Source organism: Dipodomys spectabilis, unplaced genomic scaffold, assembly GCF_019054845.1.
Source record: "Dipodomys spectabilis isolate Male_0828 unplaced genomic scaffold, ASM1905484v1 ptg000115l, whole genome shotgun sequence".
NCBI classification, from domain to species: Eukaryota; Metazoa; Chordata; class Mammalia; order Rodentia; family Heteromyidae; genus Dipodomys; species Dipodomys spectabilis.
The window spans coordinates 2,079,357-2,104,967 of NW_024870792.1; the positions used below are offsets into that span (position 1 = coordinate 2,079,357).

At 39.2% G+C, this 25,611-nt stretch overlaps 1 protein-coding gene across 1 annotated transcript in view; it reads left to right on the forward strand.

Annotated features, from left to right (window-relative positions):
• The first annotated feature begins 246 nt into the window (after window positions 1-246).
• Hecw2 (HECT, C2 and WW domain containing E3 ubiquitin protein ligase 2) overlaps window positions 247-25,611 on the forward strand; it is a 215,097-nt gene continuing 189,732 nt past the window's right edge. The window contains exon 1 of the mRNA XM_042688309.1: window positions 247-538. Within this exon, the coding sequence (XP_042544243.1) occupies window positions 247-538 (292 nt within the window). The remainder of the gene's footprint in view (window positions 539-25,611) is intronic.

A 25,611-nucleotide genomic window follows, 5' to 3' on the forward strand; every position in this document is an offset into this window, starting at 1 on the left:
AATTGTGTGACACAGGTGTGTGATAATCTTAGCCAACATGTGACCTCAGTCTATAGAAATTCTTTCTGAAAGCTTCACACATTTTATTTGATAGTAAATTATTCTATGCTTAGACTTTAATAATCGCTTCTCAAGGCTTTATGTCTAGGAAGCTTGCTCCCAATTCTTCACACTGTAGCACTCATCTTTTATGCTTGTCTGTCTCTTCTAGCTTTGTAAGAAGCCAAGCTTGGAGCGGCAGACAGGATGGCTAGCTCAGCCCGGGAGCATCTGCTCTTTGTGCGGCGTCGAAATCCCCAGATGCGGTACACACTGAGTCCAGAGAACCTGCAGAGCCTCGCTGCCCAGAGCTCTATGCCAGAGAACATGACCCTGCAACGGGCCAACAGCGACACGGACCTGGTGACTTCGGAGAGCCGCTCCAGCTTGACTGCCAGCATGTACGAATACACGCTGGGGCAGGCCCAGAACCTTATTATCTTCTGGGACATTAAGGAGGAGGTGGACCCCAGCGATTGGATCGGCCTTTATCATATAGGTGAGTCACAGCTTGTCTGTTTGCATGCCGCCCACGGTATGGATTTCTTTTATTCTGACATACCAGTCTGTATTTTTTCCCAGGGGAGTGGAACTCACACATGCACGCGCGCGTGCACACACACACGCACACACAAATAGACACAGCAGATTTGGGAAGTTTCTGTCTTGGGGAAGAGTAGAGTCAACAATATCTTAGCTTATATGTATTTTGTAGTTTGTATCTGTATCAAATTAAATGCTAGAATCTGCAATAATTGTTTTGTTCTTAAAATTTCCAATTTCCTTGATCAGCAGTCACATTGTAGAAAGAGGTGGCTATTAACATTTACCCTTTTAAACAACAGAAAGAGGTGCAGATTTAAATAATGGATACAAAAATGTGGCAGAATGTTTAATTTGATTAAAAACAAACTACAATCTAAAGTATCTTTGTATGACTGAGAAAATGGTTGGTATTTGCTATAATTAGTGTGGTCCCAGCCTTATTTAACTAATTTGCATGTTACTCACAGATGAATAACTGGGAAGAAACATCCAACAAAATAAAAATAAAAATTGAAACTGAATAACCTAATCTAGCATTTCCCAAAGCTAGAGGACTTCTCAGAATGCAAGAAATCCTTTCAAAGTTAAACATCAGATATTTTGTTAAGAAGAGATTGTAGATTTCAAGCGTCCTTTTTAAATGAGTAAATTAGAGAAAATGATCTTTTGATGGCACTTAGATCCAAGTGATTCTCAGATGGGAGATTTTTGCCTCCTAGAGGATATTTGAAGGTTATCTGGAGACATTTTTGGTTGTCGTGGGTGGATGGCTGCGGTGGTAAGACCAAGGAGACTGCTACAAATACCACAATACACAGGGAGCTCTCACCCCCAAAGATGACCTGGCCCCAAATGTCCAGCACTATCACCGTGGAGAAGCTGTGGTTTGAGGCAAAGGAACCCACTTGCTGAAATTTTGTTGAAGTGCTAAACACTCTGAGATTGAGGATTTTACACTGGCTGAAAAAATATATTGGTCTGTATTTACTCTTAATGTATTAGGTAGAAAGAAATCTAAAATGGTAAAAATTTCAGTGAATTATTAGTATTTGTTCCTCTCCTGGCAATAGGAAAGGGCAAAAGTCTTTATAATTTGGCATTTCCCCTACATGTGCTTAAATACATATTCAAAGGGAGAAAAGTATATGATTTAAAATTCGGTTTTGTCAGTATGTTTATGGTTACAAAAAGTCTTATTGTTTTTATAGGAGTTTTTAAGAAACTCGGGGTTTTGAAACAGGCTTATACTTTGGGACTGTATTTCATGATACTTCTCTCTTCGTTTTTCTCATAACTTTTATCTGAGACATCCTCTCATTTGACCTCCTCGATCAGTGGATCATGGGCTTCCCTACATAGACTTTTGGTGCTAACCTCTCCAGTGGTCTTTCTTTTCTAGTTTTGTAACCTGGAGATTTGTAATGTCACTTGACTCAAACGGTTCTGTGCCTCCACTGTTCCCAGAACGTCCAGCTCCTTGAAGGAATCACTTCATAAGTTTCTATTTTCTCTGAAATTATAGCTTTTTTTTTTTACCACCTATTATTTAATATCTAAAATAACTGTCTCCTAGTATTACCGTTGTTCCAATTAGGATGGCCAGTCTAATCTACCTGAAGCACTAGTTTCTTCCAACTTTGATTTAGTGTGGGAGAAGTAAGAGGTCTCTCTTAATTGTCCCATCTAGCCATTTTAGGGGAAGTTGGCGTACATCTTTTTGCTTGCATCCATATATCAGTCACTTAATATATCTTCTGATAGATTTAGATTCGTAGCAGGAAAAAAGGGCGAGGAGCTGGCACCCAAGACCTATCAAAGGGCTGCAACCAACAAAAAATAGCACTTCCAATAAAATAAAATTACCATATAGGCACACAAAGGTAGTTGCTATTTGTGAGTGTGTCCTGATATTAACAGAACTTCTACAATAAGAGGAGCACAGCTCACAATTCTGAAACATTTAATATGTCTTTTTTCCCATGGATTCAGTGCCACTGGTGTATGTAAAATAAAGGCTGATTTATCTTGATCCTCAGGTTGAGTGAACAGAGAGCTGGCTTCAACCAGACATAGCACTTCCCTCCTAAGTCTAGAACAGGCTCTTTGGACTTCTAGATCAGAGATGTATGTAGCCTCATTTCTGTAAGTACTCTCCCACCATCCCAACGTAACAGGTGACAAGGGATGTGTGAAGGAACTGGGGACTTAAATGAATAAGCATTTCCTGCCCTTGCTCCTTGCAGACAGAATAAGGCCTAATAGGTGAACAAGGTGGGCAGTGAGTCATTTCAACTCAGCCTACTCAGGCTCAGGAAAGGTCTAAACCTGTATGGTAATCCAACTATATTATATTCCTAATAACCCAACATTGTATTTCTAGGGGACAAAAGCCAGAGCTTTGTGGATAGAATCTTTATGCTTCCCCTTCTCTTGTACTTAGGACTCTTGTTGAAAGGAGGTGATGACTTGAACTGCTGTATGTAGGTGAGCTGATATGAGGCAGTCAGTCCAGAGGACAAATGTACTAGCAGAGGAGCAGAAATGGATTAGCATTCCAGAGTTCACATGTGCAAGATGTGCAAGAATTATGCCCCTCTGTTTGTTACTTGTACCAAAGCTGGACCTGTAGTTCAGACAGAAATGACCAAGAGAAAAGCAGGGTTTCTCAAAAATTACTTCTGAGAGCAGGATGAATGAGTGGGCTGCTGCTTTAGTAGTTGCAAATTCATATAGAGTGCTTAGGGCTCTTTCAATAGAGGTAGACATTATTAGATTCTTCTTCAAAGAAATAACAAAAAATTTAAAACAACTCTGAACAATGTGGGAAATTTCAGTTTAATAAGGGCAATAATATGATGGTCCTCAAGCTATCTGGGTAACTTTTGACTTGAATATATATCCAAGTTTCTTGGATGCTGTTAAGTGAGAGCAGATGAAATGGTAGGTTTGGAGAGGACTTATGAGAAAAAAGAAGCAAGACCAGAATGTGGAAAGATTTGGGGGTCCAAATTAAGTCACAGATTTAATGTGATTGTTCCTACATAGGAGTATGCATAATTATTTTTGTTGTTTTTATTTAGATTTTGGTTTTCTTTTTGAGATAAAAGTCTGGCCTTGAACTCAGGATTTTCTTGCTTCAACCTCATGAGTGCTGAGATTATAAATGGCCAGTGCCGTCATACCTAGCTCTATAAGAAATCAAGTCATTTCTAGGGCTCTGGTGAAATAGATGTGCTGGAGCAATCTACATTTCCTGACAATAGTGCGTGTGTCAGGACTAGCTTCAGATTTCTGTACCTCCAGGAAGAAGTCTCTCCCCTTCAGTGGTGTCCTGAGAAGTTAGATGGTTTCCTAGCAACTCTCAGCTTTATTTATGGAACAGAGAGACAGTCTCTATTGAAAGAAGTCTCAAAGGAAAGGGAATTTAGAGGAATGGAGCTGGTGAGGTGTGGTTTATTGGCACAAGATGAATTTTGATTGTTTTCTTGGCTTATAATTTCTTCTGAAGTGTGAATTTTATGTTTGTTGAATTGTTAATTTTTTGCACTATAATCCAGATGCCCTTTACCCTTCCTAATCTGGGGAGAAAATATATACTCCTTGATCAGAACAATACAAATTTTGAAGGCATTTCAGTAAGTAGATCCTATTAGAAATCCACAGATAATGAAGTTAAAAATGTCAGCTTTGGGTAACAAAGTACATCCTTAACTATATTCTCCCATCCAGTGAATCTCATATATTCTCTGACATTTCTAGGGAAGATCGTCTGGTAGATGGCTCTCAAAATCCACTAAATTTATAAGGTATTGTTGAATTCTACCATTAGAACTGATCTTTCACATATTTAACATTTAGCATTGTCTTTGTCCAGTGCTCATAAGGTAAAAGAGAATAAAATCTTCCTAATACATGACTTGTGCAAAACCACATAGAGTATCTAACAGCTCTTCATGCAAAATAAAATGGAAATAATTTAAAAGACGAAGAAGACCATATTAAACGTGCTTCAGGCTCACTATGTAATTCCTTTTAGCTTTCAGTCTTCTGTGTTTTTATTTGCTATTTAAAAAGCTAAATACTCCAAAAAGTTTAATTTGCCATTTCTGATTTGTTGGAAACTTCAAGTTCATAATAGAGCAGGAGAACTGTGCATTATGAATGTTTCAAACCTGTGTTGGAGACGTGGCTCAGTGGTACAGTGCTTGCTTAGCATTTATGAAGATGTGGGTTTGCTCCTAGCACTGTACATACAAACATATATACTATGCTGTGCATGCATGATAGTCTGCACATTTTTAATCACCTATAACTAGTTAAGATGCTTTCTCTTGCATGTAAATCAATGTTCTATTTCTTGAGAAGTGCTTGCTTGGAGAAAAAATGATCTGAACTGAACAATCAACTTATTAATGCAGGCACTTCATATTCTGGTTCAATCCAGAATATGGACCAGACGTAATTTACCAGCATTTGTCTAGACGCCACTGTAAATATACCTCTCTGCATTCATACATTTATATATATATATATATATATATATATATATTCAACGAATAATAGGCAGACCAACTGTATTTTGGCTGTCAGTCTTTAAGAAACACCATGGCTAATGTAGAATGACATTTTTCATGTTTCTTTGCATTTGAAAGAGACTCTAGTTACAATAGGGAGAAAAGGCATTGAGATTGTATATTTTAGAGCTTTATGGTCCTAACCTAAATAAGTAGGTTAATTTTAGAGCAGCATAGACTTAAACCTGAAACTGAAGTGTGTGTGTCCCAGCAAGCTGCCTGGACTCACTATAAGTTCCTGCTAATTTTTAACCATCATTATTTTTGACTGATACTACTATAGCTATTAATATATAAAAGCACTTTACTGGTGTCTGAAGCTGTAACATAGGCTTACTTACTGAATGAATCCAAAAGAAGGGATTTTCAGATTAAAGTAGCTCACTGGACCCCTTCTGCTTACTGACAAAAATCTGTTCCTTTGAGTCAAGACTCTAGAAATTATATAAACTCTTAAAACAGGAGTGTTCAATAATAGATTATTTTAATTTTAGTATTATGCAGGCTGTGAATCAGCTTCCTTTCCATGGTGATGGGAAAGCCACAGTTAAATCTGTAATTCAATGCGATGGGACCAAGAATTAATATATTAGATATTTTGTTTCCAGAATACCTACCAAATACAATAGAATGCCTTCTTTTAAGCTCTTTTGATATTTTCCTATGATTTCTCGTAAAGAAAAGTGTTTTAATTCATCTTTACAGATTTTTTTTCTGCTAGCCTTGGGACTTGAACTCTGGGCCTGAGTGCTGTCCCTGAGCTTCTTTTGCTTAAGGCAAACACTACCACCTGAGCCACAGAATCACTTCTATCTTTTTCTGTGATTAATTGGAGATGAGAGTCTCACAGACTTTCCTGCCAAGGCTGGCTTAAGTAGTTGGGATTACAGACGTGAGCCACTGGCACCTGGCATCTCTAGATTTTTAACACACATTTAGGAAATAAAAGTTTTAAATATGATTGTAAAAATCTTATATTCAAACAATTGGAAAATTTCTAAATTACGTTTCCTAGTTGTATTAGACAGAGTAGATAGGATTATGATGCCAGAATTTATTAATCCCGAATTCCCAAGTCTGAACACAACAAAGATTATGTTTGGTATTGTTATGTTCCCGCTTGGTTTGGTGGAGGTGTTCTGTCCCTTAGGGACTCGGGTTTATCACCTTCTTTGCCATGGTGCATTATGTAGCATCAGCCAGCTTGTCATTGTGCTATCTGAAGTACATGGCTTCTTTGGATGGGTGTCAGAAGAGATCCAGAGAATCTTCGACCAGCCTTTAAATGCTTTGGCACCAAAGTGATACTTTTCACTTTCAGAGCCCATGCATGGCTCAACATTTTTAGTATAATTCAGCATAATTGAAGGGGAAGTGGGAAATATAAAGAAACCTTTGGCTGTTCAGCCAGCAAGTCAATGTCTGTCACTAACATTGTGTTCTCTAGTGTAGGGAATCCTTGTCTGGTGGAAGAATAGATGCTGGGGGGCTAGAAGTATCATACTTGGATATACACTTTGCAAGGTGTACAAGGTGGACATGCGCAGGACAATACCAAGGATAGTACCATTGTGAGGCAAAATAGTAATGGAATCTGAGTGAACAGCATCACATTCATTCTCAGACTATCATATATTTTCTTTTTAATATGCATATTGAAGACTTGGTTCATAGGGGAGTGCTGGTATTGAAAAGGTTTACAAGGGACTTTCACAGATACTTGGTTTTGACTTTTGAAAAATTATATTGGTCAATACTGTTCTAGTATCCAGAGAAGTTTTAGTATATTTCATCCCTTAACACATTGGGTGCTAGTAATGCTAAAGTAAGCATTTTTCTATCTGTCATTGAAAGGGTTTTTACTTTCCAGCCAGTTGTTCTAGACAAGTTGCCAGTGTTATTTTCCCCTATGCTGATTTACATCACTTTCCTTTGGAGGAGGATATTTGTTTAATGAGTAATTAAGTAAATATTAAACAGTATTTGCAAATAGCTTGTAAAAAAGTTAAGATAGTGTTGACATGGGGCTTAGAAATTCTTTTTTTTTTCTGATAAAATCCATTGCTATGGCTGGGTTTATTGCTGAAGTGGTAGATTGACCCTGAGTTGAAACCTAGTACTACAACAAAAAAATAGTAACTCAGATTAATTGCTTACAATACATTCTAATTTTGTAAGGTATTATAATTGGCCATTTATACTCTCTTTTTAATTTAATTAATTAATTAATTAATTTTTGTCTATCGTAGGGCCTGAACTCTGGGCCTGGGCGCTATCCCTCAGCTCTTCAGCTCAAGGCTAGTGCCCTACCACTTAAGCACAGAGCACTTCTGGCTTTTCTGCTTATGTGGTGCTGAGTAATCGAACCCAGGGCCTCATGCATGTGAGGCAAGCACTCTACCACTGAGCTAACTTCTCAGCCCCATACTCTATTTTTTAAATATTTTTTATTCTAAAGATACTGTACAGTGGGGCTACAGTTACATGAGTAAGGTAATGAGTGCATTTCCTATTAAGCATTGTTACTCCTTCCTTTGTTTTTCCCTTACTATCCCTTTCCTCCCCAACTCCTCCCTCTCCCCTCCAAGTTGTAAAGTTAGTTTTCAACACAGTGTTTTGTACATCTCATTGTTACAATGGATCAACCTATATCCTTGTTTCAGTATTTTGTTATTTCCCTTCCTCTCCCCAAATTAGAAACATGTATATACAAGATGCAGGGCACCAGAATCAAATACAGTGAAAACAGGGATTATATCATGGGGGAAGAACATACAAAAGAAATAAGCTGGGCGCCGATGGCTCACACCTGTAATCCAGCTACTCAGGAGGCTGAGATCTGAGGATCGTAGTTCAAAGCCAGCCCCGGCAGGAAAGTCTGTGAAACTCTTCTCTCCAATAAACCACCAGAAAACTGGAAGTGGCACTGTAGCTCAAGTGGTAGAGTGCTAGCCTTGAACTGAAGAGGTAAGGGACAGCACCCAGGCCCAGAGTTCAAGCCCCACAACCAACAAAAAAAACAAAAACAAAAACAAAAATCACATAATACATTAAAAACAACAGCAACAAAGAAAAAGCCTCTTATGTCCATATCTTGGGGTTCATTTCACTTAGCATCATTACATGGTCATATGTATATAGCTTTTGACTTTTTCTGCTTGTCTGGTAAGATTATCCTAGACATGAACTAGTTAGGCAAATAATAGGCTCACTATAATTCTGTTCTTTTATTCTATTTCTTAAATCCTGTCTTATCTGTTATTAATTGCTATATTAACTTCCTTTGCTTGGTACACCATTTGAAACTTATTTACTTTGAGTCATTCCTAAGCATGCTTCAGATTTATCTGCTGTAAATCATCTGTAGCTTTAAGAATTTTAATCCAAAGTGAATGAGCATGCTTTAAAATTGGTACACTTGTTGTTTTAATATTTTTATATGTTTTTAATATTTTATGTTTGAATCTACTTTCATGTCTTATTCATTTTGTATATTTCACATATTTTAACTTATATTTTCTACTTACTTTCTATTGAAATAATGCTTTACTCCTTCTTCCCATATTCTTCCTCTGTCTATTTGCATGGAAGTTAACCATTCTACTTTTATTTAGTTAGTAGTTATCCTTCTATTTTTGGTATGCATGATTGAAGGTTATATTTGATTTCATTTTTTTTTTCTTTCTTTCTTTCTTTTTTTATTTTTGTCAGTTGTGGGGCCTGAACTCTGAGCCTGGGCACTGTCCCTCAGCTCTTCAGCTGTAGATTAGCGCTGTACTAATTGAGCCTAAGCCCCACTTGCCGCTTTTTCTGCTTATGTGGTGCTGAGGAATTGAACAGAAGGCCTCATGCATGCAAGGCAAGCAATCTACCACTGAGCCATCTTTCCAGCTCCATAATTTCATTTTTTAAAATCCCTTCTTTCATTTTAATGATTACTATTATTGTGTTTTTCATGGACATTTCTTCAGAGGAACAAACGGTGGCTTAAAATAAAAGCCTGCTAGAGGAGTAAATTACTTAAAGAATTAATATTAGCATGTGGTAAAGTGTTAGAATGTATTCCTAAGCAAGCATCAGACCCTGAGTTCAATCCCTGATACTGCCCAAACCAAACCAAAACAGCAAAATCTCTTCTTGTGCCAAGTAATTTAAAGATAAAAAAGAAACAACAACAACAAAAAACCTTAAGCGAAGAAAACAAACTCTTACTTGACTTAGTATCACTAGAATACACTGAATTCAGTTTTCTTACAAAACATATATACGCAGCAAATCATACAAACTGTTGTATACCTTGTAAAAATAAATGGAAATACATAGTAGAAATTTAGAAATGAACTTCAAATTCTTGTTGGTTTGCCAAAATGGGAATTTTTTTTCTCCTGGTTAATGTAGGTTATGTAAAAAGCTGTCAAATAAGTCCAAAATCTTCTCTTCTTTTTCTGCAGTGGATTTTCCTGTTGGTGGATTTCATGTGCTCTTCACTTCATTTTTGCACCATCTGTTTTTATCATTATTCATAAAGTCAAGGTCGTAAGTCTGCCTTATGCAGGCAACCTCTGAGATACAGTGGAGCTAGGATAACCATCAAAGTCATATTGACTTCCACCAATTGTCTGTATTGTCTGCCTGTCAGTACTGTTGATCTGTTGAATAAATATGGACTCCATGTACAAAAGGGCATGTGCACTGCAGAGGAACTGTATAGAGCAACTCAGATTTTTAGTCTGGTTTAGGTCATAGAGACCAGAATATTATAATTCATTTTTAATGTGACGTTAAAGAATTCTTCCTTCAAATTTTTGTATTTTTTGCACTTATTTTATTTTTTCTTGTTTTTATAAAGATGATGTACATAGAGGTTACCATTTTATAAGTCAGGTAATGAGTAAGTTTCTTTTTGGACACTGTAACTCCAATTATTTTATTTTAATTATGAACTACCAAACTCCCAATATTTGCGGATTGAGACAGCCTCATGTTTTCCCCTCTTACATCACAATTTACACGGTACCCAAATTACCAATGATCACATTTTCTCAGTTTCCTATATCTCATAAAGTCATTAACAGAACACTGTGGTGTTATTATAAACCAAGAGAACTGAGTAGATCCAGGTGATCTCTTAACTTCAGCTGCAGACAATCAGATAGATCGGAGGCTAGTTTTGGAGTAGAGGGGATCAGAAAGGCCTGTATTTAAATTTTACTTCTCCTACTTAGTTGGCACATGGGGAAATTATTGAACCACAAGGACCCCCAGTTTCTTCAAAGTGATACAACGCCAAACTCATAACACTGCACAGAAGAGGAAACAAGGCAGCATTTGTAATTGTGTATGCATGAGTAACCGCTACTACATAGGAGCTAGTCAGCCACAACCTCACAAAGCTGAGATATTAGGTAGGAAATACAGTAATCCTAGTGCAGTGTGTTCAAAATAATTCTTCAGACCACAGAAGCACAGGGAAAGATGGTTTAATGGCTGGGGTGGGAAGGGACAGGGAGAAGGTTTCACCCAGGTGATTGTGGATAGTACAGTGTGAAGGTAGTATGAATTTTACCTGCACCTGCCAACTATTCATCCTGAACTTTACTTGTGGACTGCCCCTTTGCTTAGCATCCCCTTTCTGCCTGGCCAGCTGCTGTGCATTCTGTCAAATGGGCCTCAGAAGTCATACACTTGTGACATGACCCCTAATTCTCCTAGGCAATTCTCCCATTTTCCTATTCCCACACTTCCTTCTTATCACTGTTTGGGTACTGATGATGCTTCATTTGTACTCCCACCTTCTGAGCTGTGTTCTGTCATGTGATGGGAAGCTTATCCAACTTTTTGTGTCTTGTGATCCACACACATTAATTTTGCTACAGGTTAGGTTTTAGATGAAAATAGTCATGATATGGAAATAAATTCTTTTAGTTGAATCATTATTCCCCAAATCATTCCATACTCTGTAATTTTCCCTAAAATTTTTTCTAACAAAATCCTTTTTGATAATCATTCATATATTCACTTGTTCATATTAAGAATTTACTATGTCTTAAGTATATGAAGCAATGAAAATATCCTCTATATTTATGATTATAGCTAATGAACTATAATTCTAGTCTTTAAAAATATATATATACAGTGTAGTGGCATTTTGCTGCCTTAAAAATTTTTTGTACCTATGGAATCTACCTTCATATTGGAAGTACTGTATACTTAAGGAGAATTAACTTTTTCTTAAGTTAGTTGGAATAATGTTTTATATTCTCAGGATCTTAGGAAACTATTTGTGGCATACTGGCATTCTAACATAGTGCCAGAATGTTCACAATATAACTATTCTCTCTCTGGCACAAGTAAATGTTTGTTATCAAGAAACGATCACCTTTTCACTCTGAAAAAAGTTTTCTTTTTTGAGTCTTTTGTTTTGTTTTTGTTTGTTTATTTGTTTGTTTTTGTCGGTTGTGGGGCTTGAACTCTGGACTTGGGCGCTGGCCCTGTGCTCTTCAGCTCAAGGATGAGCACTCTACCGCTTGAGCCACAGTGCCACTTCCGGTTTTCTAGTGGTTTATTGGAGGTAAGAGTCTCATGGACTTTTCTGCCCGGGCTGGCTTTGGACTGTGATCCTCAGATCTCAGCCTCCTCAGTAGCTAGGATTACAGGTGTGAGCCACTGGCGCCCAGCTTTTTGAGTCTTTAATTGTGGAACTAAGTTATAATAGGAGAAGCATTCATATTACTGAATGACTTACCAAAAACACTTGAAATTTTCAGCTAGAAATTTATATTGACCAGTAAGATCATATTTATTAGCTATCTTTTTGAGTCATTGAAATAGGCTTTTCCACTGAGGTATAAGTGTATGGCCTGCTGTCAGGCTGTCAGTGTGATCAGACATGCCATGTGTGAAAGATGTAGGAATTCACTGGACATCTGGAAGAGGTTAAATTCTTGGTTTGAGGGTCTGATGGCCATTTTTCTCTCACTTTTCACTTGAACTGCCCAGTCTGTCATTTCTGAACCTTTTCAGGGAGATAAAACAGATGAACTGTGCTTTGCCCATGACCTACTGTTGGAGCAGGATCAGCATATGTCAGTTAACCTGTTTTCTGATCTATCATGTGTCATTTGTTTGCCTGATGGAGTACAGGAAACCAGAGCATTCTTTGTGAAAATAGTATTTGTGTTTTGAAGAGTCTTTTTTTAAAAAAAAAATTATTTTTTTGTCGATCTTGGGGCTTGAACTCTGGGCCTGGGCACTATCCCTCAGCTCTTCAACTCAAGGCAAGTGGTTCTTGAGCCACAGCACCACTTCTGGTTTTCTAAGTGGTTTATTGGAGATAAGAGTCTCATGGACTTTCCTGCCCAGACTGGCTTTGAACCGCAATCTTCAGATCCAGCCTCCTGAGTAGCTAGGATTACAGGTGTGAGCCACTGGTGCTGGCATCAAAGAGTCTTTCTGGCTGTATAAGCACTGCTGTGATCAGCAGCAACACTACCACCTTAGTGTTTGGAAGCTTGAGAATTCTTCATTCTAAGTTAAGTTTTAACCAAATGTGAATAAATCCCTAGTATATATTTAAGGAAGTTGCATGCTAATAGGGGAAGTAGTGCACATTTTGTTGTTTGGAACCATGAAAATCTGAGTACCTCTCATTTTTTGAAGTTTATGTTTTTTTTGTGGATTTTTGATCATTTTTCCTTTTTTAAAATTTTATTTCATTGTTAAGATGTTGTACGGAGGGGTTACAGTTACATGGTTGAGGCAACGAGTACATTACTTGTCGATCACTGTTACCCCTTCCCTTCTTTGTTGTTGTCTTACTATTTCATAGTTTTGTAATGCTTGGGAACAAACCCCAGGGCCTCGTATTTGCTAGACAAGTGTACTACCACTTGAGGGATTCTCCAAGCCCAGAGTTATTTTATTTTACTCAAAAAATTAAAAATTATTGATTGAATGTGTGTGTGTGTGTGTGTGTGTGTGTGTGTGTGTGGCCTGTGATGTGTGTGTGTGTGTGTGTGTGTGTGTGTGTGTGGCCTGTGATGTGTGTGTGTGTGTGTGTGTGTGTGTGTGTGTGTGTTGGTGTTGGTGTTTCACCTCAGCCCCTCCCGTCCTGAAATATATCAGTGATGTTTACTTTACTGGCTTGATATAAACCTATAAATGAGACACCGAGGGCCCAGATGAGTTAAATAATGTGCCCAGGTTGCTCAGTGAAAAAATGGGGGGAAATAGTGTCTTATAGGAATTTCCTTCTTGCTGGAGGGACCTCTTAAAGGGAGTTAGTTGCCAAAGTTACTGCCGACAAGTGATTTTAGGGATAGCACATTTCCTTTGAAAATCCCTTAGGAAGGCAGTGTAACATAAGGCCAAGGCCAACAGTCAGGTTTTCCTCCAATATTAGAACAGACCGCTGTCTCAGACTGAGTGCCAAATAAGTTGGCATGCATTCATGGGCTGCTTTTATAAGACAAAACAAAAACAAACCCTTTGGTGAAAAGTAAGTTGCGCTCAAGCTAGGGAGAGGCAATAGAACAAGTGTGAAGTATGTATTTTGGGCTTTGCATCAGGGCCTTCTCTCAGAGTTTGGAATGGTTCCCAGGCCACTGAGCTATTCTTCTCAATCTGTCCTATGCCAGCACATTTTGTTGCTGTCCTGTAATATGGAGGTAGGTCTTCTCTGAGCACTTTTAATGCCATTTGTCTTGAAGATTTCAGTTGAGTAAGATGATTTGCTTCCTTTTGTCAGGGTATGTGACAGCACTTCAATAAAACAGTGGGTTTTTTTGTTAAAGAAAAAAATATATATATAAAACTTGTTTTTCAGGTGACTTATTATCTACTATACAGAAATACTTATATTTCCTTTTCAGTGAAGCACTGTTTCCTTGGGATTTTAAACATTCCAGTCTGTCTTGAGTATCTGTTTTATGGCCTGTAAAATCACTTGCTACATGATAGGACAGACACGTGTGCCTCTTGTATGCTTCTCCTTGGATACACAAGGCCATCTTCCTGTATGGATATTCATATGTGGCTTGTGAATGTTGTTATAAATATCCAATGATCCTTGGCAGTAAAAAGGTTCCCTAACTTGCTAGACATAGAAAAGACAGAGATGAACTAAGAGTGCATACTAAATCTTCCTCTAATTTCTAATGAATGTAATTATTATTTTCTATAGGTTGATGTACTTATTACCCAAAGTAGGCAAGAGCTGAGACAGTTCAACAAAATTTCCTTCATAGCTCTATTAAGGAAAAAAAGCATGAAAAAGTGACCTATGTGGAGAATACTTATTTCTAAGGATTTACAAGAATATTTTGTATATACTATTTACTCCAACCATGGTCTTACGAGGACAGAGTAACTTTGAAGAGTCAGATGCCAGACTTTGTACATGTTCCCTCGCTCTTCCTGCCCCCAGCCTGTGACACTGCTGACAGCTGCCTCTGTGAATCCTGCTTCTCAGCTGGCTGTGAGAGTATCTTGAGAACTTTGTTTCCTGGTGACTGACTTACTCTTTTCTCCTTTCCTGCAACTTCCTACTTTGTATATTCCTTCAATATTTATTGTGGCTTTATTGTGGATTTCCTTCTTTTTTGTGCTGCTCTCCTTTATGATTTCATTCACCCCCCAGTCTTTAGGCAGTATAGGCAGGGAGCTCTGTTTCTCTCCAGACTGACTATAGCCACCACTGCCCAGCTCAGAACCCATGCTGCTAGTCCTACAGCTCTGCAGTCATTCTCCTTGATAGCATACGTGAGCCCATCTTTCAACCACCAGTACATCCAACCAACCAAACCAACAAATGCCCCAAGGACAGCAAGGATACTGTGTACTGCCACTAGCATCCGTTTAAGATACTTATTGGCCTCTCCATTTTATGGATGGATAGACTCTAAGTTTAATTAACTCCTCCAAGATTTTTTTCTTTTAACTTAGGATAAGAGCAACTTGAAATTTTCCAGCACAGCCTCTGTCAGTTATCCTTTACCACAAATGTCCCAGGTGATGTACTACTAGAGTAAGTGCTAGTAGTCAAGCCTGTACACCCTGACATTGGGTGGACCCTTAGGTCCTTGCTTTGTCACTTGGTTCTTGTATTAACATCAACCTCACAGGAAAAATGCTGTCCACAGTAGGACTTTTCTATGTAAGTATAACCTACTTAGAACAGGGCTTGGTTAAATAAATGTACAGATACTGCTTAACTTACAGTGGAGTCAGTCGATAAATTCATAAATGGAAAGCATTTTACATTGAAAATACTTGTAATCCACCTAAGTGGCAGAGTGTGGTAGGCTACAGAGTGCAGAGAGGTAGAGATAAGAGGACTCCATTTGAGACTACATGGGCAAAAAGCTTGGGACCCTATCTGAGAAAAGACCAAAAGTAAAAAGCTCATGTGGCAAGTGCAAAGCCCTTAAATCCAACCCCGCCACTACCATTCCCTCCATAACCTGTTGAACATCATCACTTAGCTTGGCTTCTGTAAAAATGCTTCTGAGCACTTACCTCAGAAAGTCTGTTTAATAGTAAATATTGAGTGTGTTATGCATTTTATACTGTACTTTAAGTGAAAAGCAGAATGGAGTATGGATGTTTCCTCACTGTTACCAAGTCAAACAATGTTAGATTGAACCACTGTAAGTTGAGAGGCTATCTAAAAACATTCCATTCTGATGATTGTAATAATCCAAACTGAATTCATGCAAGACACATTTCTAACTGCTGTACTGTCAAGTATAACTCATTTGCTTCTGGATGAAGTTATTTGTTGAGTTAAAAAATTCTAAACCTGATATAGAAAAAATGTGGAAATTGTACTTTGAATGCTAATGGCATTGTTAACATAGGAGAATATTAAAATATTACTTTCAGCTGGGCCACAGGTATAGAATGACAGCCAAATTCCAAAATGTGATGCTTACGTTAGGAAGCACCCTTGACTTGGCCACTATGCAAGAGAGGAGTTTCTTAGAGGTCAGTGTTCTGATGGATCTAATCTCAATGTTAAACACGTACACCTGGGAATAAAGCAAAGGAACTTTCCCCTACCTCATTTCTAGTGAAAGGATCTGCTACCAGCATTTCCTGGATGTCCTCTTCAGCATGAGATGCATGGGACTTGGGGGCTCAAAAGGGGTGAGGTTATGTCAGAATTCAATGAAGAGCTGTAATGCCGATGGCTAGTCCTGCCTGAGTTATGGGGACAAGGGTCTAGTTTCTTGGGAACTAGCTGTATGGGATTTACTGAGTGCCCGGAGAAGCTATCACTACCCCGAAGGCCACCAGAGGCTAACTGGAACACTGGCCAATCAAAATAGTATTTTCCCAAGGCCTAAAGTTTAGAGCAACCAGCTTTTGGCAGGTGACCATGTGAAGGGACCCCAGGTGTGAGAATGTCCAGAAATGGAATCTGTCTCCAAATTTAGGAAGGCCCCCTTGAGCGAGAAGGGAGGAGGGGGGGGGGAGAGAGAATACAGAACCAGCTCAGTCACCACCTTTCTATCCTCTTCCCTCTCCTGGAGTCAGGTGTTGGCAGGAGACAGAGAAATCAACCTCCCCTTTTATTTCCAAGGATTTTCTTCCTGAAGTAGGCCTCAGAAAGGGGGCAGGAAATTTGATTTTTATTGGAATTTGACCATTGCACATGACTAGTTGTTTTCTTTATAGTAATGAACATTGTTGTAATATCTTTTCTCTTCTGTGTGTGCTGGTGCAAAGAGTTGAACTTGGTGCCTCATGCTGTCCCTTGGTTTGCTTACTCACAGCTGACGTTCTACTACTTACGTAACACCTCTGACTATCTTTTTGCCAGTTACTTTGCAGATAGAGTCTTGCAGACTTTTCTACCTAAGCTGTCCTTGATCTGCTATCCTCTGAATCTTCATATCCTGAGTAGCTAGATGTGAGCCACCAGCACCTAATATGGAGACTTTTCCTTTCCAGACTGACCAGGAAAGTCTGAGAATAGGAATAAAGAACTTGTCCCACAGAGTACTTCGGACTAAGCAGCAGGGCTCAAGAGTAGGATGGTTTTAGTAGTATCCCATGAGTCCTACCTGTATACATTTGTACCAGCATAAATTTATACTGGAAAATGGAAATTTGACTATTCTCTTTGAGGTTTGAAGTGGAAAGATCCTAAGACATGTTAAGATTGTTTGGCTTGATGTGTGAGCTGGAAATTGAGACATTACAGGAATGGTGGTTGGATCTGGGTTTAGCCTGAGTCAGAGGTGAAGTGAGGCTGGCTGAAGCTTGGTAAACTGTGGTGCAGAATGGCACAGTTGAGAAAAATGTAGTCCTTTTCTAGCCCAATGCTACTAAGTTGAGCTGACGAACAGCTGCGCTCAGTTCCCCGGAGAGAATCACTTTTGAAGAAATGTTCGTGTGGCCTCCGGCTCTGAACTATTTATGGAAAAGCAAAGCATTTCACTCAAAAGCAGCAAAGAAGAGAAAATGAAGAGACTGTCAGCTCAGTGCTTTGATCACTGCTTATTAATGGGAGACAGGGGAGCCTGGGGTGGACCGAGAGTAGCGATCACTGCCACCAAATGGCAAGGGCAGGGCCGGCCTCACTCCTTGGGCATGAAGTTCAGGGTGATCGAAATGAACCCAAATGTCCGTGAGACTGGTATGGACAGTCCTGCAGCACCAAGACAGGCTAACAGAAGGGAGAGAGGGAATGAGTGGGCTGTGTGAATGTGTTAAGGCTCAAAGAATAAAGGAGGACTTCGAACTAGAGAGTAGAGAAGAAGGCACAGTGAAGAGCTTGAGATGGTTGCCTTTTAACTTATCCATGATCTTGTCTTTATATTTAGAGAGATTCTTCATTCACATCATTTCTGTCATTCTTGCAGCAGCTCCTACTTGATTATCTATGTTACTTAGTGGTAGAAAGCCAGAGGAAACAGTTACACAAGTCAAGCCTTGTGTAACACAAGGTCAGGTAGAAAGGGATAGAACTATAAGCCATGTTGGCTTATAGTTTTCAAGTGTTTCTAGTGTAACAAACCTTTGCCATGCTATAAAGTTGGTGGAAAAAATTTAGATGGTTAACAGTATTTTAATATTTAAGAGTGATGCTTCTTTTTGTTTTGCAATTCTGGGTTTGAACTTGAGGTACTGACTCTTACAGGTGCTCAGTTTGTTTTGCTCTGGTTACTTTCCACGTTGGATTTCAAAATATTGAAATGCAAACACATCATATAAACGGTGCTAGTTGAAGGACAACTACTCAAATGTCATGTAGGAAACATGGGACAACATGGGGCTTGTAATGGGATTATATTCTCTAAATGTTGTTCTTGAGGCTAAGTCATGACTCCACAGTTGAACACTAAGTTATGTGGACAAACATTGTACCTTACGTATTTTAAATGTAAGAGGTTGTATTGTTTCTGTCTCCATTTTTTTGGGTGCTGTTCCGGGGTTTGAACTCAGGGCCTACGTACTGTCTCTGAGGGTTTTTTTAAATAAGCTTTTTATTTTGAGAATACTGTACAGAGGAGGGGTTACAATTACATGAGCAAGGTAATGAGTACATTTCTTATCAAGCATTGTTGTCTCCTCCTTTGTTTTTCCCCTACCATCCCTTCCCTCCCATTTCCACAACTACAGTTCCCTCAAATCCCCCCCGTTCCCGCACCTCTGCCTAAATTGTAACAACAGATGCTGGAGGGGATGTGGACAGAAAGGAACTCTACTGCATTGTTGGTGGGAGTGCAAACTTGTTCAACCACTTTGGAAAGTAGTATGGAGGTTCACTCAGAAGACTCCACCTAGAGCTCCCCTATGACCCAGCAATCCCATGTTTGGGCATTTACCCAAATGATCACAAAGAAGACCATACTAAAGCTACCAGCACAACTATGTTTATTGCAGCATTATTTACCATAGCTAAGATATGGAACCAACCTAGATGCCCCTCCGTAGATGAATGGATCAAGAAAATGTGGTATATATACACAGTGGAATTCTATGCCTCTATCAGAAAGAATGACATTGCCCCATTTGTTAGGAAATGGAAAGACTTGGAAAAAATTATATTAAGTGAAGTAAGACAGGCCCAAAGAAACGTAAGTCCCATGATTTCCCTTATTTGCAACAACCAGTATATGTCTGAGACAAGCAGAAAAGGTCAGATAAGATGATGTTAAGCAAAATGAACCCCAAGATAAGGACACAAGGGTTGCTTTTTTTCTCCCTGGGATTTTTTTTTCCTTTTAAGGATAATACTCTACCATTTGAGCTAAGGTTCCACTTCTGGTGTTTATTTTTTTATTTTTATTTTTTGTAGTTCATTAGGCTCTCACTAACTTTCCTGCCCAGGCTGGTTTTCACTTGTGGTCCTCAGATCCTAGCCTCCCGAGGAGCTAGGATTATAAGTGTGAGCCACTAGTTTCCATATTTTTATGTTGAATTTCTAACCCCACTACATCAGCATATGGTCTGAATTTAAGTTATAATCTTAAGCTATGCAATTAAGTTAAAATGTGATCATCAGGATAGTGTTTAATTCATGACTGTTGTCCTTAGGAAAGATGGCTGTACTTTCTGTGCCCATGATGACAGTCATCTGCTGGCAAAGGAGAGAGGCCTGGAATAGATTCCAGACTTCAGTCTGGAAAAGAGTAAGTTCAAGAAGTCATATAAGAAATTGGATTCCTCTTGAGCCTTCAGGTCTTCGTTGGCTTTCCTTCTCTCTCTATCTCCTTCAGCAATGGTTCTCCCTACCTCTGCTGCACCTGCTCACAGGGAATACCTCCCGGGTGTCTTCTTTTATGAACACTGTCCTAGATGTCACCCTCAGTCACACTGAGAACATCTTTCCTTCCATAAAGGCCCTGTTTTGAACCAGGATTGCTTTTTAAAAGTTCTTCTTTGTGAATTCTTTTTTGAACTTCTTATGACCATAAAAAGAATGACTACCTTTAGAAGTGGAAGCACCTGCTAAAAAGGAAGAGCCCTGTTTGAATTCACCACAAAGCGTGGTTCTTAATTAAAAGATGCTGCTGCCTCCAGCTGGGCTGTTGTCTGAGTGATGTTTGGAGCTCGGAGTCTGTCTGTTTGGAAACTGCTGTCACTGCTCCTGGTATGCTTGTCACCATTTGTTGGCATGTTAGCCATCTACTGTACACGGCAGACTCCTTGGCATTGCATACTAGCCATGTTGTAATTGTGTTGGATACCTGTACAAATTCAATGAGAATTTTGTTAAGTGCACAGGATTCTAAAAGAGTTGGGATCCTCATCCTGTGGGCTGAATTTTGACTTGATTTGTCGTTGAATTTTGTGTGGTCTGTTACATCCAAAATGTTCTCCTAGTGTTTAGACTCAGAATCTGACTGACTCAAAATATATTTGGTCCTGGACTGCATTTTCAAGCCTTTGTAGATTCTTTTCCTAGGGAATTTTTAATTTTTTCTGCCTTTCTATCTTTCTTTTGGCTTTGAGACAAGTCTCACTGTCTAGTCCGCTCTGACCTTGAGGATTGTGTGTGTGTGTGTGTGTGTGTGTGTGTGTGTGTGTGTGTGGTTTCAATTGTGGGGCTTGAACTCAGGGCCTGGGTGCTGTCCCTGTGCATTCACTTGAGCTACAGCTCCACTTCTGGCTTTATTGGTGCTGAATTAGAGATGAGAGTCTCATGGACTTTCCTGCATGGGCTGACCTTGAATCTCCATCCTCAGATGTCAGCCTTCTGGGTAGTTAGGATTATAAGTGTCAGTCACTGGCACCCAGATACCAGATGACCTTAAACTTTTCCTCCTTCTCCCTCAGCCTTCTGAGTGCTGGTGTTACAGGCCTGTGTCGCCACGTGTGGCTTTTATTATAATGTCTTAAAGGTCTAGTCCTTTGAGTTAAATTAGATACATATGATTATTTTCTAAAATTCATTCTCAGTTCAAACCACTAAAATTATATCCAGAAGTGAGGATATGTGGAAGGGCGGGTTGATGAACTCCAAACTCTTCCAAACCACAGATCTGATTTTGGCAAATCTAACATGATTCTGGTGCCAGGTTTTGGGAGAGATCTGATACAGTCCCTTCCTTCAAGGGACTTAGTATGTAGTAGACCAAGGATGGTGGCTCAGAATCAAGGCTGGAAGTCTGGGATTAGGGCATGAGTGTCTTTCAGATCTTTTTCTGGTAGCAAAGCACTGTTCTTCTACCCTCATACTGACAGGGCTATTCATGGGGCTTTACCAGTGTATCAGAATATACAACTGGCACTTACTTGACAAAGATGGCTACACATGCTTAGAAGGCCCCAGCCGAAGCCTAAAGGAAACCCTGAGTCAGCAAGGGACTTTATGAAACTTTCTTTTAATAAGTCAAGGTATGTGATTATGAGAACTTTAGAACTTTGAGGGCTAGAAATATTAACTCAGTGGTAGAGCACTTGCTAGTAGGCAAGAAGTCCTACTTTCCATTCACATGCATATACACACATGCACCCATGCAACACACTTGTGCATGTATGCACATGCATGCACACACACACATCCACACACACAAGAACTATTCCCACGTTTATGCGTGGTTGGTTGGCCAAGTGCATCATGTATATAGCACTAAACTATGATTTATCAAATGGAGTCATATAAGGCTGACACAGGTCAAAAATCATAAAGTCTTAGTTTTTAGGTCCCACAAGGATCTTTGAGCTTACTTGTCTAAATTCACTTTCATTTTATTCAATGAGAGAAAGGTTTGGAGACTTACTCTAGTTTTCATTGCCTATTGGTAGAAATATTAGGTCTCTTGATCTTGTGATTTTTCTTTGTTCTCTGTTGGTATTCCATGGTCTGTTTTTTCCCTGAATCAGTGGTGTGTTTATAAACTGACTCACTCTTTAAAGCAAAACAAAATTTAAAATCTTGGTTTGTAAGTTTGTGTATTTCTGCAATACAAATAGTTCTACCATAGTTGCAAGCTAACAATCTCTAATAATCAGAATAAGCAATTTGTGAAGCAGTTAACAATAGACTCCAGCTCACTATTAATTGTATTATCCTGCCTGTTCTTTTTGACATGGTTAGGAGCATTATCAGAGACAGATACCTTATGAGATAGGCCGCTGTGCTGATGGAAGATAAAACTGTCTGGTTAAGAGAAGGGCTCAGGCTGGGTGCAGTGGGTCACATTGGTAACCCAAACTACTGAGGAGGCTAAGAGTGGGAGGAGCACAGATTTTCCCAGCAGGGGAAAAATCTTTTTGAGATCCCTTCTTAAACAATAACTGGCTGAGATGGCCTGTGCCTGTCAGCTCTGCTGTGGGAGGCTGAGATCAGAAGGGTCCTGTTTCCAGGCCAGCCTGGGCAAAACAATGTATACCTGATGCGAAGTGTAAAATAGGAAGACTGCAAAAAGCAAGATCCTATTTCAAATATAACCAGTGTAAGAAAAACAACCGGAGGAATGACTCGCTGGTAGAGTACCCTGTGAGCAAGCTTGAGGCTCTGAGTTAAAGGCTCATTACTGTCACCCCCGCCCAAAGAGGGCTTTTTTAATTATGGTTTTTTAATAGTTATATAAAGGGGTTTCAATTCAACATGTCAGTTTATGAGTATTATACATCTTGGTCAATAACATTCCTCCCATTATCTTCCCCCAATCTATCCCAGGTTACTGCTTTACTTTTACCAAATCTTACCTGGTATACTTTTCATGTACGCACAATTGAATATATGACTATGCTTACCTACCACTGAGCGAGGGAGTTTTTCATGATTAGTTCAGCTCAGATGAGTTCAGCATTCTCTGGATGGTTGCCTTGCTTCCTTGTTCTCTGCCTCCTTTCCTCCTTCCCTCCTTCCCTCCCTTCCTCCCTTCTTCAACCCTCCTTTCCTCCCTCCCTCTCTCCCTTCCTTGCTTCCTTCTTGCTTCCTTTCTTCATTCCTTCCTTCTTTCCTTTTTTCTTTCCCTCCCTCTCCCTCCTTCTTCCTTCCTCCCTCCCTCCTTCTTTCTCTCTCCCTCTCTCTCCCCCTCTCTTTCTTTTTTTGTCCTTTAATAGTTAATGTTTGACATACTGTGACACTGATATCTGATGAGTCTGTCCTGTTCAATAATAAGAAAGTATAATGAGCCAGGTGCTGGTGGCTCACATCTGTAATTCTAGCTACTCAGGAGGCTGAATTCTGAAGGATCCTGGTTCAAAGCCAGCCCTGATTTTAAAAAAGTCCTTCAAATGCTTTCTCCAGTAAACTACCAGCCAAGCAAAGAAGCAAGCAAGTATGGAAGCAGAATGAGAACACAAGATCCTCGGTTTAAACCCCAATATTAGCAAAGAAAGATGGAAGGGGGTAAGGAGGAGGAAAGGAAGGAAAAAAGGAAGGAAGAAAGAAAGAAAAAAAGTAAAGCAAAGATATAGTACATAGGTAACCAAGGATTCTATAGGATTCCAGAAAACAGACAGCAAACAGACATGGCCTCCCAATGTACAGTCTCTCTTTCTGTTTTCCTCTCCCTGTCACTCTCCAGACTCTCCCTTTCCTTCCCTCCACCCTTCTCCTCCCTCACCCTCCCCAGTTAATGCTATCAGAGTTAATGCAGTTACAGATACTACTGAAGCCAGACACAAACAGGCCTACATGTTCTTTGTCATATAAATATGCATTGCATGGCCTCTAATCTCTCCACAAGACTATAGTTTTCTTGCCTTAACACGGTAGAAAATATAGGAGTTTAAAGGAGGATGTTTCCTTTGGTTCTAAAGCATTCTGAAATAGTTGTAGATCTTAGAAGTTATTGTTCATAAAGGTTCTGCTTTTATCCTGTATCTTGGGAGAAAATCTAATGGGAAGGTGCAGAACATTTCCTGTTCATGTAATCATTTATTTATTCACGTATTCATTTATTTATATTTTTCTGTTTTTGCTGTACCCAAACCTAATTATAGTATTCTTCCACTGAGTTATTTTGGTTTCAAATACTGAAAGTGCTAAAAAAAAAACACCTGAGGACAAAGTCCTAACAATTGTGAATTTTTTTAGAAAACACCAGATTTAAGAGCTGGAAGGACCCTAAAGATGATCTTTGCTCTTACACAGTATATGAAGAAACTGAGAAGCTGAAAGTTTGCACGTAATTACAGCCATTTAAAGTAACTGCCAGATTGCTTACTGTAGATATGGAATCAACTCAGATGCTCCTCAGTGAACAACTGGATCAAGAAAATGTGGTATATAAACACAGTGGAATTCTATGCCTCCATCAGAAAGAATGATATTACATAAGGAACTGGAAAGACTTGGAAAAAATTATATTAAGTAAGCCAGACCCCCAAAAACATTGGTTGCATAGTTTCCCTTATTTATAGAAATTAGAATGTGCCTAAAAATCTACAAGTAAACACAATGAATGGTAAAAGACAAAAAACTACACTTGGACATCATAAATTAAACAAGACTCTAAACATTCACACAGTGAGACCAAAGGAGGATATTCTTAGAAGAGGATCACACAGGCTCAGGAGCTACGTGCATATAATCATATAAAATGATGTTTATCAGAATGAACTCCAAGAAATGGAAACTAGATTTTTTTGTGAGTTTTCTTTTTCCCCCTTTTGTCTTTGTTTTTGATTTCTGTACCTTTTGTCTTATATGTAAGTTTATTTGTTTGGGGGAGGGCCAGGGGGAAGCACAGAAATGATAAGAGGAAGGATGAACATTAATGCAGCAGTGAAACCTAGTAGACACTATGTTGCAAATGAACTATACAACTTGTGGGGGAGTGAGGTGAGAAGGGAAAAAACTGGGAGAAAATGAAGGAAGAGGTGACTGTTTAAAAAGCAATGTATTCATTACCTGACTTATGTAACTGTAACCACTCTGTACATAACCTTTACAATAAAAATAAATTTTAAAAAAGTAATTGACAGGATAATAATCTTGGTTCTTTTTTGGGGGGAGGGGTCCGGTTGTGAGGCCTGAACTCTGGGCCTGGACGCTGTCCCTCAGCTCTTCAGCTCAAGGCTAGCACTCTACCACTTGAGCCACAGCACCACTTCTGGCTTTTTTTTCTGCTTATGTGGTGCTGAGGAATCGAACCCAGGGCCTCATGCACGCAAGGCGAGCGCTCTACCACTGAGCCACCTCCCCAGCCCCATAATCTGTGGTTCTTGATACTTCATTCAGTATTCTTCCTGCTATCTCATTAGCTACATCATTATGACCAGTTGCTTTTCCCATATCTTCAGAGCATGAGAAAAAATATAGCATATGTCACTAGACAGTGGTTTCAGAGTGAATAAATCTTAGATTTTCCATATGCTCTTTTGATCATGCCAAAGTATAGAGTGCATTAGAGCTCTGGGTTGGAGGATGGACTCGTATTCTTGTAACCTCCTGCATCTTGTGGCCCAGAAGATGTCAATGGAAAGACTCAAAAGATGCTGGATGAGGTGAAACTGGGGCTTTGAAAGGAATCATTAATATTTT